The sequence below is a fragment of the Triplophysa dalaica genome, chromosome 11 (assembly GCF_015846415.1).
Source record: "Triplophysa dalaica isolate WHDGS20190420 chromosome 11, ASM1584641v1, whole genome shotgun sequence".
Taxonomy (NCBI): Eukaryota; Metazoa; Chordata; class Actinopteri; order Cypriniformes; family Nemacheilidae; genus Triplophysa; species Triplophysa dalaica.
Genome location: NC_079552.1, coordinates 14,046,927 through 14,060,903, shown reverse-complemented (window position 1 = coordinate 14,060,903; position 13,977 = coordinate 14,046,927). Strand labels below are relative to the sequence as shown.

Genomic DNA, 13,977 nt, shown 5'->3' with positions numbered 1-13,977 from the left:
TGCGTGCGAGTACAGCCTGCGCTGCTCTGCACAGAGGTTCTTGCATGGCTGACAAGGAACAGATAAATATCCACAACTTCCCCTCCCCCAAAGTATGTGTGCGTTTGTGTGTGTTTCTGAGTTATTTAATGTGTTTCAGAGTTGTTGTATACACACTCACACACATAGTTTGATCTGAGCTCCCGTAATCAAAAGCTTAATCTTCAGACTCAACTTATTAAAGCCACAGAAGATTAAAAAAGGAATTCCACTTGGCGACCCTACAATACACAAACACACAGTTACAGTGGATAGGGTGAAGTGAGATTACAGATGTGTGTGATGTGGGCCTTTATAGATTGATCTGAGACCAATGCGCCTAAGCTTCTCCAGTTGAGATCCTTACACTCTGGGTTATTTTCAACCCAGTGTTGGGTTAAAACATCACAAACCAAGCTGCTGGGTTCAGTTAACCCAGAAAATGTTTCAATTTGAAAGTTGAAAATAACCCAGCAGTTTTTGGTGTGTATGTGAGGATTCAACAAACTTCCCTCGAGAATTACACACTCAAGTTTGGTATGTAAAGCTTAGAATTGAGGCTTTCGGGTTCATCTACTCTCCACAACATCATTACAGCGGTAAGCCAATAGTCAGCATTAAAACAAACCCGTTTCTTCTTAGCAACGGCCTGCTACAGCACCTCTGGACAACTTTAAGGGCGTTTTCTCAATATTCCGATTTTTTGCGTCCTCAGATTCCAGATTTTCAAATCAATGTATCTCGGCCAAATATTGTCATATCCTTACAAACCATACATATATGGAAAGCCTATTCGTCCAGCTTATTTATTTATTTCAATAACTGATCTTTATGATTAATTTTGTGGTCCAGGGTCACATATGGTGTCCCTAATGTCTTGCGGGGGTCCTGGATCCATCCCCCCTATTCGAGCACTGCTCTGCACAACACACATGTGTACTGAACAAGCATCTATTACAAGACACTATTGGTCTAAAGATCTAAGGACCCAGCATATTGAGTATTCTGGGGCTAGTCCCTTGATGCTGGTATGCTTATTATTTAGCCTGACCAGTACGGTTTCACCACAGAGACCATGCTATGTGTAGTTGGCCAGTACTAAACTACATGGCTCTGCTGGTCAACCCGCTAAAGAGATAGATCTGTTTTATGGCCAAAGAGATTTAGAGGTCAGTAATGAGATTCATTTAACAGTGCTCTGATTAAAAAGATTAATTATGTGTACAAATGAAATAATCTCACACGGCTAATCCTTGTGAGCCATCACTAAAACATTAATACACACATCCATTAACATCACCGTAATAACAAATTATTCGAGTTTGTGATGTGGAAAGTGAATATGTACATTTGTGTGAGTGCATGAGTGATCATGCACAATTATTATTCTAATTTGAGGCCATCTGCTGTCTGCAGTCACTGTTGGCCTGTTCCACTGACCTGGGGGATTACCATGAGGTTATCAGTGCAGGCAATATCACCCTGATTTCGATTTAAGCTACCTGCACAAAGCTGTTGATCAATCATTCATCCAATGTTTTGTTTGTGTGCTTAACAAAAGCTGTTCTAACAAGATTACGTGTTCAAACTTTCCTATTGGTCAAAAAGAACCAAAACATCAATTATACAAAAACATGCCACACTTGGTTTTGAATTCAGTCCTCAGCTGTTATACAATGCTACCAATGATCTGAATTAGCCCTAGAAAATCCTTCACCACATATGACATTTGACTTTCAATGTCATATGGATTTAAAACGACATGATTTTCTTTTTGGTAAATTATGAAAAGCTGAGTGTAGCTGTAACACGTCAGAGGAGACCTGAGAGAGGAGAAAAGAGGGGGAGTGTGACGAAGAGGCTGATGAGATGGATTTCCCCTCTAGTTGCCATGGCAACAGCGGTAGTGGATGAATGATTTTCCGTACAGTTGGGTAGCTGCAAGGAATAAAGGAGCAGAGTGATGAAGACAAGGTGCACAGCACAGAAGAAGGTTTAAGAGAAAGAACAGGATTTTTGAAAACGTTCACCTTGATTTCTCCCCTCTAGCCACTGTAGGACTGACAGCTGAATAACTATTGAGTTGAGGTTGAAAGATGCTGAGCAATAAAAGCAACCCACAAACACTGCTGATGCAAATAAAAGCCTCAAGATGCTGCTGATTACGAATACAGTATGCTCATAAATGCCTCCCACTACAAATGTTTCAAAATAATTATACATTACAGATGTGTTGTTCAGTTTACATGGAATGGAAGAGCAGGATAAAAAAATACCATGGGATACGTTTTTAATGAATATTTTGTGTTTGTTATGTATTTCTGTTAGCAGAATATCTCAAACATGCATCTTTTAGTACTTACTCTATGTTTGTGCACCTGGATTAATAAAACTTGATGGTGCAGTCTAAATCATGTCACATGGTTCTCAAGGATCAGTCCTTAGACTACTCCTATTCTCCATTATGCAACATCCTTTAGTCACATCATACAGGCACATGGCTTCTCTTTTCACTGCTTTGCCCCGATCAACCAGAATTTTTTTACAGCCAGCTGATCCCACTGTAGTGGTACGCATTACAGACTGCTTGGACGAAAGAACACCGCCTCAAACTCCAGCTTATCCAAGACAGAATTTCTTGTCCTTAACTGAGCCACATATTTACCGTCCAAATAGGTATCAAACATAATGCCAGTCAGAAAACTTTTACTACCAGCTGACAGATCATGTTGCAGGTCTGCATTATATAACATCAGGTAAATAAGGCCCTATCTAAATGAGCATACAGCACAACCACAAATAATTCAGAATGCAGCTCAATATAGTCTCAGATGCCCCAAAAAGTGCATCTCACACCTCTTTTGGTTGGTTACCAGTTGCTGCACGCATGATGTTCAAGTCATTGCTGCTTGCATACAAAACAACCACTGGCTCTACACTTGCATGCTTGAACTATTATACCCCATCCAGAGCTCTGTAGTCAGCAAATGAGCAGCACCTTGTGGTACCCAAACTCACAAAAGAGTACAAGATCTCCAGTTCAAAAGTTGGACAAATTTACATAAAGAGAATCCGAATACAATGGCAATTTCTTGTGGCTAACAACCGTACAAACTTTAAATAAATTTTATTTGTATAACGCTTTTCACAATGTGAAAGGCTGCTTAACAGGGAAAAAATAAGCAAACTTTGGAAGATCAACCTGATTTCTGAAGCACACTGCATTTTATATACAATACATGTGCACTGAGGACATCTACTGGCCGACACGTGTAAATGCAAAATAAATGGCAGCAGCAAACGGAGCACAACACTTTAGTTTTTACATAAATATATAAACATTTTATAGGCACCTTTTTCTCCCTATGTCTATACTTATGTATTGTGTTACGATACTCCCATATTTGTTTAAAACGAATTAAAATAGTCTAAATATACAGCTTGTACTTAAACTGTTTAATTAGTGCTGTTATTTCAGCAGGTGGTGTGAGTCGTTACGTCAACAAACAGATGGTCGTTTTACATTTTGTGTATAAATATGGTGGTAAGTTAATCATAAAGAGTTGATCGACATCGAATTTATGCCAAACACACAATTATGATTGACAGCGTCTCGTTAACTCACAACTTGCGTCAACGTGCGCGCACACACAAACATATACAGATTTACATAAGAGTAAGATCGATCCACAGCGCCTGAAAGGATAAAGAATTAAGTCTAGGGTCTCATTCATATTTTCGTAGTCATACGTTTATAAATTATGCTGCATTCCTACACTGAGTATTACGTTAGGTGACGCCAACACAGGGGCGGGGCTTAACTCCCGCTCAGTTGCCGGGAACGCAAAAGCCACGTGTCTGGAAGCCGGTTGCAGCTCCCGCAGTTGATTCACGATTATCTGTACTAGAGTTGTAAGATGGCGGCGCGCTGGGGAACAGGCGAGGAGATGTTAAAAGCCTGTAATACTGAAATATTTTCATCTATAAATCTTGAGGAGGTAAGAGATAGATGTGTTGGTTTTATTTTAGTGCTGCGGCAAAATGGAAATGGCATTATTACCTCGTGAAACATTAATGTTAATATGAAGATGTTCAGGAGTTTGTGACACGTGGATTGTAATGTGAGATAGCTAAAGCATTTATTTTTGCCACATGTGCACATATGCATTAAATTGTCACTATAAAATATACAGATCTTATCACTTTTTAAGTACTTTAACGTATTTCTTAGTTTGTTGTAGAAAACTCGCCTGTCAGGCTTTCAGTTCCCAAGACGTCTCATGTTAGCTGATGTTGTCATACTTGTCCATTCATAAGTTAACTGTTGGTTTAATGTGATTTTCTTTTTCTTTGTTTATCTTGCATTTTGCAAACTATAAACTACTTATGGGGTTCAGTGTTATGTTTTGCAAACCCGAGCATGCATTTTTAAAACGTGACTGATGTTATTTGTCGTATTGGCTAGGGAAGGCCGCTTAAACGTTTCTGTGTTTTGACCCTGTTTAATAACATTGTTTAATAACAAATACCCAGTGTGCTTCATGTTTTCAGTGAGCTTTATATTCATATTTTTGCTGATATTGTTCATATTTTGTCTCCATGATTTTTTTCTTTCGTGACTCACACCCACGTGGTGCAGTTCAGTAATGCTAACGTTACCTACTATTTAGTTGTTTTCTATGTTCGTGGGGGGTTTTCGTTTTACACAAGTTATACGTGCGTAACAAATGATTATTTTCGCTGTGTTACACTATAGTGGCATATTACGACCACTGATTCAATTGATGTAAACTTCAAAATAATCTCAATGTGTTGCTATGAAAGGAGGAAACAAGTACATGTTTCTACCTTTAACTGTTACAGTGTTGATTTGAATTTCGCGGTTAGTATAATCGTTATTAGTTTTGTGTTTAAAAAACCAAAATGTTTTACATTTTTTATGTGTTGCTTTGACCATAGATATTTGACTCGCTGTCCAACACGTGGTGCAGGTATAAGTTGGTCAGTCGTGCTGGGCCGGGTGTTTGCAGTACAGTTTGTCAGAATTTTCCATCTTTTGGGGGGAATCTTTTTATTGACCACAGTCCTACTAAACCCATGTTACATTTTGACACCATTGCCGACAGTTTTAATATTTAGTATTTTTGAGAAATGTCAATGGTTGTGCAAATAGTGTGGTGGTGTCTTGAGGCGTGTTTTGAACTCGGTGTGGGCTTTGCCCAGTCATGCACTGCGGCACGATGACGTGAAACACGTGGTAGACTGCCATGAATCTGAGCCTTTCGTGTTTATTTTTATTTTATTTTTCGGACATCGTGAAAGCTTTATGATTATACACGATCTATATTAAATAAATGTTTCCATTTTGATATTTTAGTTTGCCTACACCTGATGATCTGAAAGTGAATGCAGCTTAAATGATAATTTCCGATTGAATTATCAATGTTATTTCACTTGCATTATACAATATATAATTTTTTCCTAGTTTTCTTAAACTCGGAGTAATATTTACACCAACGTATTACTAGTTGTATTGTATTATATTAGCTTTATTTTAAACAAATCCCTGAGATTTTATAGTTAATATTATTTTACAATAATTGTGTGCACATTATTGTTTAATGTATTGTTTGAACTTCCATTTTAATAAATAAATTTGTGTCATACAATGATCTTTTTTCTGCAGGCTGCAATGCTTCAGGCAAGTTTCTCTGGCAGCTGTCTGGAATATCACAGCCTAAACAATGAAGGCACTCTTGAGGCTTTACATGGCTACCTGGATACATCAATTCTGTCCATATTTGAGGACAGCCCCACTGCAGAAGTAACTAAAACCTCCCTATAACTATTGTCAAATGTTTTAGGCATTTGATTCAATGAGATTCACTTTCTTTGTTTCGGTCATTTCAAACTTTGATCACGTGTTTTCTTGTGTTTTCAGGTTAAAAGTGATATTGATGAGGAAAGTGAAGCAACACTACTCACAGCACTTACTGAGATACTTGACAATGTTGACGATGAAAATTTGTCCCCTTTTGACACTCTACCGGATTCAGATCTGTTCTCTGGGCAGAAGGGTCAAGAACACTCAGTGGTGAGTCGAGCTCCTCTTCACCTGTCTGCACATGTCGGGAATGCATTGGATTAATTTTTTTAATAATTATTTTTCATTTGTACGCAATAGCCGAGGAAATCCTTGATTCATGCAAGACACTTTCCTGGAAAGGTATTTATATTCCAAATCAGTAAAATCCAGAGTTGCATAAAATGAATAGAAAACATGAAAATATGTCATTATATTATAATTTTTTCTGGCAGGCACATTTGTGTAACCTGTTTTTAATCCATTACTTTGAACTAGTCATGACAAAGATCTTTACTTTTTTGTTTCACAGAGTCTTCCACGAATGCAGAGAGCTTCCCAGCAAAATAGTGAAGGAGAAGAGGAAGATGGAGATGCAACTTTTCCAACTGATGTAGCCAATATCGATTTACCGTCACTGGATGGATTTGACTGGTGCCTTCCCGTGTCTTTAGAGCAGGATGGAGATGGCACGTCCGTAACTCTCGGAGATTTAGTAAAACACATGCACCCGTACTGCATGACATTATGTATGGAAGATGAAGGGGGACAAGAACATCTTCTACCTGAAGGTGGTATTGTGCTGGAAGTGGTTGATCAAGGAGAGCACGGAGAGCCCATCCTGGCTATCCCAGATCTAAGCCTCCGTCTATCCCCTCACACAAACTTAGTGGAAACTGAGCAGAGAGTCCCGGAGAAGAGCGTAGATGAACCACAACCGAAGCTTAAGGATGTTCCTGAAAAGACAACCCCTCGTTTGGAGGAGAAAGAGAAAGTGATTGTGAAGTTGCCTAAAAACAAATCATGCCACTCAAAAAAGATGAAAAAACAGGAAAGTATTGAATCATCTTCAGGTGAACAGAGGGTTTTGAGAAGCTCATCCACTAGAGTTAAAGAGATGCCTCAGAATAAACGACAACGAGAACAAAAGAGGAAAAAGGTAACGTTTTCTAATTCATGTTCACCAGAAGAGCCTATCAGGCCTAAACCTGAACGTTCAACAGGATCGTTGACTCCTGAGCCACAGATTGAAAAAGAGCCCATCATGACCCCTCAAACGGAGCTAGCATTCATTGAACCGAAGCCAGAGGACAATCATCTGGAGAAGTCTATAGAGGCAGAACTGCCTTCCAAACAGGAACCTTCAACTGAACAGCTCGCTTTTTGTCCAAACAGTGAAACTAAGCCCAAACCACTCAGTTTACAGCAGTACCGTCTTCTCCGCCAGCAGAAGAAACCAGACCCAGTGAACAAGACTGAAGATAACAGCACTAAATGGCCCACATTGCCCGAAGCACCCAAGGAGCTTCCGCCCATCCCCTGCCTGCCTGAGCCCAACCCCAGAGACCCACGGAGAATGTCTGCTCCAGTTAAAGTAGATCACGCTCCTGAAATCATGCCTGCCTGGCACCCGAGAGGCCCCGCTGCTCCCCCAACACCTGAAGCATTGCTTGTCCCACCAGCATCAATGATGTCTTCCTCGAAGAAAACTGCGTCTTCTCAATTACCTGCTCCAACCACCTGTACATCTGTTGACCGTTCTCCATCAGCCTCACCCCAGAAACTACCTACTGAAACTTCAACCCCAGCAGTTGAGCCTTCTTCTTTAAAATCACCCCAGAAACCACCTGCTCCTCCCAGCGTTCCCCAGAACACTATTCAAACAGAGACCTCTCATCCGACAAGCCAGACAGCTCCAGAAAGGGCACTACCGTTTTCCACTACATCCAAAGGCTCTCACAATACCTCCACTCTTAAAGATTGTGTAAATAGGAACCCAAGTGCTGCTAATGCGGTAGAAGAAATGCCTGTGGTGCCATCTGAAGTTTCAAAACAGGCAAGGCCTCAGAAAGCTGAAAATGCTGCTACTACACAAATTCAGAGCTTGAAACCTAGTGCTGCTGTAAAAAGAGAAACCGAGAAAGTTGTTTTGGACCCTGTGACTGATAAAACCAAAAACACACTGTCCAACTGTAAAAAGCAGACGGCACGATCACAGCCTCATGTCCCACCAATAGCTGCTCAGCCGTTTTTCTCTGCTCAAGTTCAGGCCAGAGTTGTTGAACTGGCAGAGCAGATGAGGATGGCATCTTCTGAGACCCAAAAACCAAAGAACACAACTGTTGAGCTCATTCAGTCGTTCACAAGTGAAATTGGTTAGTTCTTGAATATTATGCATTTTGTTTGTTAATAGAAACATGTTCAATTTGTTATTGGATTGATTTATTAACTTATTAACTTTTTCCAGGTATTGAAGCTTCTGATCTTACAAGCCTCTTGGAGCAGTTTGAGGAGTCTCAGTGTAAGTGATATAATCTTTGTAGGCTATATTGCATTGCAAAGCAAACAGTTTTTGGAGACTTTTGACTATAATTGTATTTCTTACTACTATGTTAATCAGTGGTGGCCAAGTACTGTTTGGTTGCAAGCATTCTTCCAAATTTCTTTCTGTGTTCAACCAAACAAAGAAATTTATACAGATTTGGAATAACTCAAGGGTGTGGAAAATTACACAATTTTTATTTTTGATTGATCTGTTGCTTTAATTGAAAAGTTTGTGTTAATACTAAACATCGCCCAGTCACAGAGCCATATAGTTAAAAATGCTATGTGGATAAAATATTTATGTAGGTCATTTCAGTCTCCTGACTTCCATTAGTCTCACAGAAAAAGGTTTGATTGCCCTAAGGAGAGGGTTTGGCATGTTCCTTTAATCCCATTTTTGACTCGCCCTTATTTAAAGTGCTTTTGCTCATTCAGAGCCATTTTGAGAGTGAGTCCAATAAGTCCAACTCCATAGATGCCAATGAAACGTTTTTTTTTTCACAGCAATGTCGTTTCATGCAGCCTATCAATAGTTCCTGGAAGAGTTACTAGTAATACATGGAGCTGCAGCTGGACTGACTGATTTTTAATGCATTTAAAGAGTCAATAAAGTTAGGGTTAAAAGTTAGGGATTTAATGACTAAAAATGAAAAAAGAAATTAGAAGAAAAAATAGCTTCCTTGAACTATCTGATGGCTCCATGATTCACTTGATCTGTAAAATATGAACTTCCGTTGTCGCGTCTCTCTCCCTTTCAATGTGCTCATTGAACTGCTGGAATTCTGTCCTGTTAACAAAACCATTTTAAAGCGCAAATGCTGTCTTTTGTTTGAGGAAATGCAGACCAATGGTGTGAGAGTCAGTTTTGTCTATGGAAAAAAGCTGATATCTTTTGTCTGCATCTAAGTGAACAAGCTTGGTGCATTTCTGCAGGGAATCTGAAGATATGCTGCTTGTTTTATGTTTTTTTGCATTACTGTAAGGGCCTGTCTCATCTCATCCTCACATAATTGGTCATTCACAACCCTTACTTTTCTATTCCAGCCAAAGAAGAAAAGAGCGTTCCGGAGGTCTGTGGTAGAGCAGTTGCTGTAGGAAACTCCAGGTGAGTATTATCGGGTTAAATGCGAAGTGACGGAGTTACCCTACAGCCCTTTTGCTGCTCTCGCACCAAACATTATGTTTGCGTGTGTGGTCAGAAGCCACTTTTCACCAAGACCTACCGAAACAAATGAGCCCCTCAGCATGGCTTCAGATTGTGGAGGTGGATGTTAGAAAAATGGATAGTGTGTGCGATATTAATAACTAAAGCCTTAAAATATTTTAAGTCAATGGTTTCTTATGTGCATACATACTGCATAACTGTGGCAGTGTAGCATATCTGCAAACTAGTCGAATCTACTAGATTTTGATGTCAATTCGAGCCGTCTGGGATTTTAGATTTAATACAAATCCTATAGATATTTAAAAATATATCAGTAAAGATTACAATGGTAAATTAAAGCCCACAAACCTGTCTATAAATCTTTATTTTTGGGTACACATGGATAGATTGAAACGGAACAGTCACATACCTTGATCAAACAGGGTCAGGTTATTTTACATTTTTACAAAATTAGCTTTAAAGAGAGGCTCTAATCATATATGCCGCTGCCTTTTAAGTGAAGGTGATGTCATATACGAAGACACCTGCATCCGCAATGAATGAACGGTAAACTCTGTTGTAACATCCATCTGTTGTAAAAATAAGTGACATCTAGTGGATAGTAGTAGCAATAACTTTCACGTTAATGAATGTTCAGTGCTTGTGGAAATATGAAGGAAAATAAAAACGATTCATGGATATTGAATCAACCGCATTTTAAAAACGAACAAGCCCGTTCTAAATGCCATTTTTGCACCTGTGAAAAGCATTGCTAAATGGGACAAATGCAAAGTGTCATCTCGGATAAAGACGTTGATATTTATCATTCAGTTCGCCCATGTGATCAAGACAGCTATTATTATGCTATGAGAGGCAGTTGCCCATATCCCTTTCGAATTTCAACTTCTGGATCTTTGCCCTTCTAAGTGAGTGAGGCGCTTGGGTGGTTGATATTCCCATGATATTCGTCCCAGGTTTCAGTCGCAGAACCTCTAGTTTGTAGATGATATTTATTTTAGAGACCGATCAATACGCTTCGTAATGCATAAATATGTCACCAGGAGCCACGCAGGATTACTTTTGTATTGCTTGTATCTGTTTTTTTACTTAGTTTTTTTTAATGAATGCTGCTCTTTTTTTTTTTTTACACTTATAACTATATATAATAAGGTCCTGCACTATATCTCTCTTAGTAACTCTTTTTACATCAGTCCTCTACTTTATTTTATCAGTCCCGTATGTTTTAAAACCCAAACCTCAGACACGCAAGCACTTTGCTTCCGATGGACACGCATCTTTTGTATTAGGAAAAATTTATGAGGGAAAGATTAAGGAAGGTGGACCTCTCAGAAACAAAGACAAAAAAAGATAATTTTAGATGTTTACCTAGGATTGGGATCGTGAGACGAGGGCAATGTGCTTATTCTTTATGAAAATCTCCAATTCCACCAAAGCACATATTTTCACTCCTTTTTCCTGTAACTTAGCTCAAAAATAGGCCGTGCACACACTGGTCACATTACATATTGGAGCAAATATTGTCTTTTTTCTTGCCAGACTGTGATGGATAATTTATATTGAAATTAATATTTTTTGTTATAACAACCAAATAAATTTTCATTTTTGGGTGAACTATCCCTTTATGTGGTTTGGGCTAAATCATTTTGGGAATTGTTTTAGAGTATTAAATATAAAGTGGCAGTATTTTAAAATTGTTGCTTTTGTGAATTTTAGTTTTGAGCAGCAGCTGGAGACTAAGGTGCTGGAGAAAACTAGAAATCATGACCTGGCCAGCACAGCAGGTAATTAGTTTGTTTCAAGATGTCATTTTAAGCTGATGTCCACCAACATGGACATGAATTGTAACACTGTCACGGCAACAATGTATGTTAAAGGTTTTCTTCCCATAGGCCTCACACCACCAGCCACACCCCCACACCAGATGTGGAAACCTATTGCGCCAGTAGCACTGCTGGGAAAAACTAGAAAATCTGAATTAACTAAACCAACTCCTAATAAGGTTATTCAGATAGAAGCGAGACCCCTTCCTTCAAATAAGATGCGCAGTACACCTCAGACCACTACTACCACTGGTCAGACTCAACCGTTCTCCCTCGACCACGACTACTGCCTCCCTCCAAAAGAGCTCCATCACCATGAAGTTGGTCATCGGTGGAATGTCAAGCAGCAGCCTAGCATTATCATCAAGACTGTTGAGCTGTCCTCCAGCAGGCCAGTCCAGCAGGGTGTCCCAAAAGCCACATCAGTCACAGAAAAAACTCTGAAACATCTCAGCAACAGTCCACCTGTGGATAGAAGATGCGTTGAAAGGGATGTATTAAATGGCTCTGTCTTGGAGACTCCAGATGCTTCTCCAAACAGGCCTGAATCTGAAAGCCCTTTGCTGCAGGATGCAAAAGACAACCAGTCAAAACCTCTCAGCTATTCTGAGTCCTCCCCCAAGCAATACCAAGACCGAGGCCGCTCAAGACGAAGATACAGATCTCGCTCATCTAGTAGCTCTAAAACCAGCTCTTCATCCTCGTCCAGATCGCGTTCTCCTCCCAGGAAAAGGTTGGTCCTAATGTTAAGCTGTGCTTATAATTCTTTTGCTGTTGTTATACATATCTCACCAGTAATTTATTTTATGCAGATACAGATCCCAGCACTCCAACAGCAGATCTAGTTCGTCGTCTCCATCTCGTTCTCGATCCAGCTCCAGGTCCTATTCACCACCCCGCCGGCGCCGATATTCATACTCGAGTTCACGCTCTGGATCATGGAGCCGTAGCCGCTCTCGATCCAGGTCCCGCTCTTCTGATTCACATGGACATCCACATTGGAGAAGTCATGGAAGGTGAGAAGGTTTCTGCTGATGGAGGTTAAGTTGGAACAATGTTATATTTTGATCTGTACTTACGGTTTTGTTTTTTTGACAGCCCTAATCAAAGGTCTGGGAACCATAATTCGCAGACTTCTAATGAAGAATTAAGGAAACGCAAGCAGAAAGCCATTGTGAGTACTTTGACCAAGAAAGAAATGTATCGCCTGAACTTTCACTAAGGCTAAATGTTTTCTCCACAAATAATTTTCACCGTGGTAAATGATTTTCAAGCTAATATGTTTTGGGCTTTTTAGGAGGAGAGGAGAATAGTCTATGTTGGTCGAATCCGTGGAAACATGACTCGTAAGGAGCTAAAGGAGCGCTTCTCATACTATGGAGAAATCGAGGAGTGCACTGTGCACTTTAGAGAAAATGGGTATGCCCCTTATTAATATACTTGTAAAACGGTGTTAAGTTTAGTTGATTTTATTTTTGATCAACAACAGAACCCTGAGACATTTGTTATCTGTTCCAGTGACAACTATGGATTTATTACATACTACAACAAAAAAGATGCATTTGATGCTATTGAGAACGGAGGCATGCTGAGGGAGCCGAATGAACTGCCGTTTGATCTGTGTTTTGGAGGCAGGAGGCAGTTTTGCAAGAGTAATTATGCTGACCTTGGTGAGTTTGACATTGTATCTCTTCCCTCTAGTTTTCAAAACATCTCAACCCTAATTTTGTTCTGCTTTAGCCTGCCAAATGCTAGAATATCTTCCGATCTCTTTCAGATTCAACCCGGGAGTATGAGCCAGTTTCTGCAAAGGGTAAATTGGATGCACTAGACTTTGACACTTTACTTAGGCAAGCTCAGAAGAACCTGAAAAGGTAGCGATAAGTCATGCCACAGCAGAGACAACGTATTACCTCGGAGCAAAATGCTGCCCCATATATCCAGTGTTGCCTCTCAATGACAGTTTTTTTTTGTTTGTTTGTTTTGTTTTTTTCTTTGTGTTTTGCTGCAAGTTTACACCTTCTATTGAAGTGAAGATTTGTAAGAAAAATTAAAAGTGCAAAAAAAGATTATGAAATGGAATATTTTTTTTTTAAAGATAAAATTTATTTAAATGTTTAATCTGTCTTGCCAAACACATTTTAAAAACGAGTGGAAACATTATGTGAGGGGAAATCAGTTTTACACTGTTGTAAAAATTTCAACCCCAATAAAACATAAAATATATTTTCTCTTATTGTGTGTCTTTGTCTGCCATTTTACACTGAAGCAAGACCATTACAAATGTGGTATATGTTGTGTACACAAGTCTAAATAGTGATTTTGGTGTTTTGCGTTGCAAATGTGTAGATTATGTAAGTTATAGTTTGTAATTTTTGATTCAATCAAAGGAACTGTAAAAATGTGGGTCATGGTGAGTGTTATAATATCAGCATTTGGCTGAATTCTTGACAGAAGATTATAAACAATGGTAAACAAAGTTTTTTTTTCCTTATTTGTTTAACCAGTACTTCTCAAGTTACCCAAATTGATAGTTAAGCTAAAAAACATTTTCAACATTTACCCTC

The 13,977-nt window shown here is 39.2% G+C and overlaps 1 protein-coding gene across 1 annotated transcript; it reads left to right on the top strand.

Annotated features, from left to right (window-relative positions):
- The first annotated feature begins 3,867 nt into the window (after nucleotides 1-3,867).
- On the top strand, nucleotides 3,868-13,641 carry pprc1 (PPARG related coactivator 1). Its single transcript, XM_056761165.1, has 14 exons — nucleotides 3,868-4,016; nucleotides 5,705-5,842; nucleotides 5,960-6,112; nucleotides 6,203-6,244; nucleotides 6,414-8,256; nucleotides 8,349-8,402; nucleotides 9,470-9,530; nucleotides 11,304-11,371; nucleotides 11,480-12,143; nucleotides 12,223-12,426; nucleotides 12,509-12,584; nucleotides 12,708-12,829; nucleotides 12,929-13,080; nucleotides 13,188-13,641. Exons 1-14 carry the CDS (start codon nucleotides 3,936-3,938, stop codon nucleotides 13,286-13,288), a joined length of 3,759 nt encoding a protein of 1,252 aa, XP_056617143.1. The 5' UTR covers nucleotides 3,868-3,935; the 3' UTR covers nucleotides 13,289-13,641.
- Nucleotides 13,642-13,977: the final 336 nt, after the last annotated feature.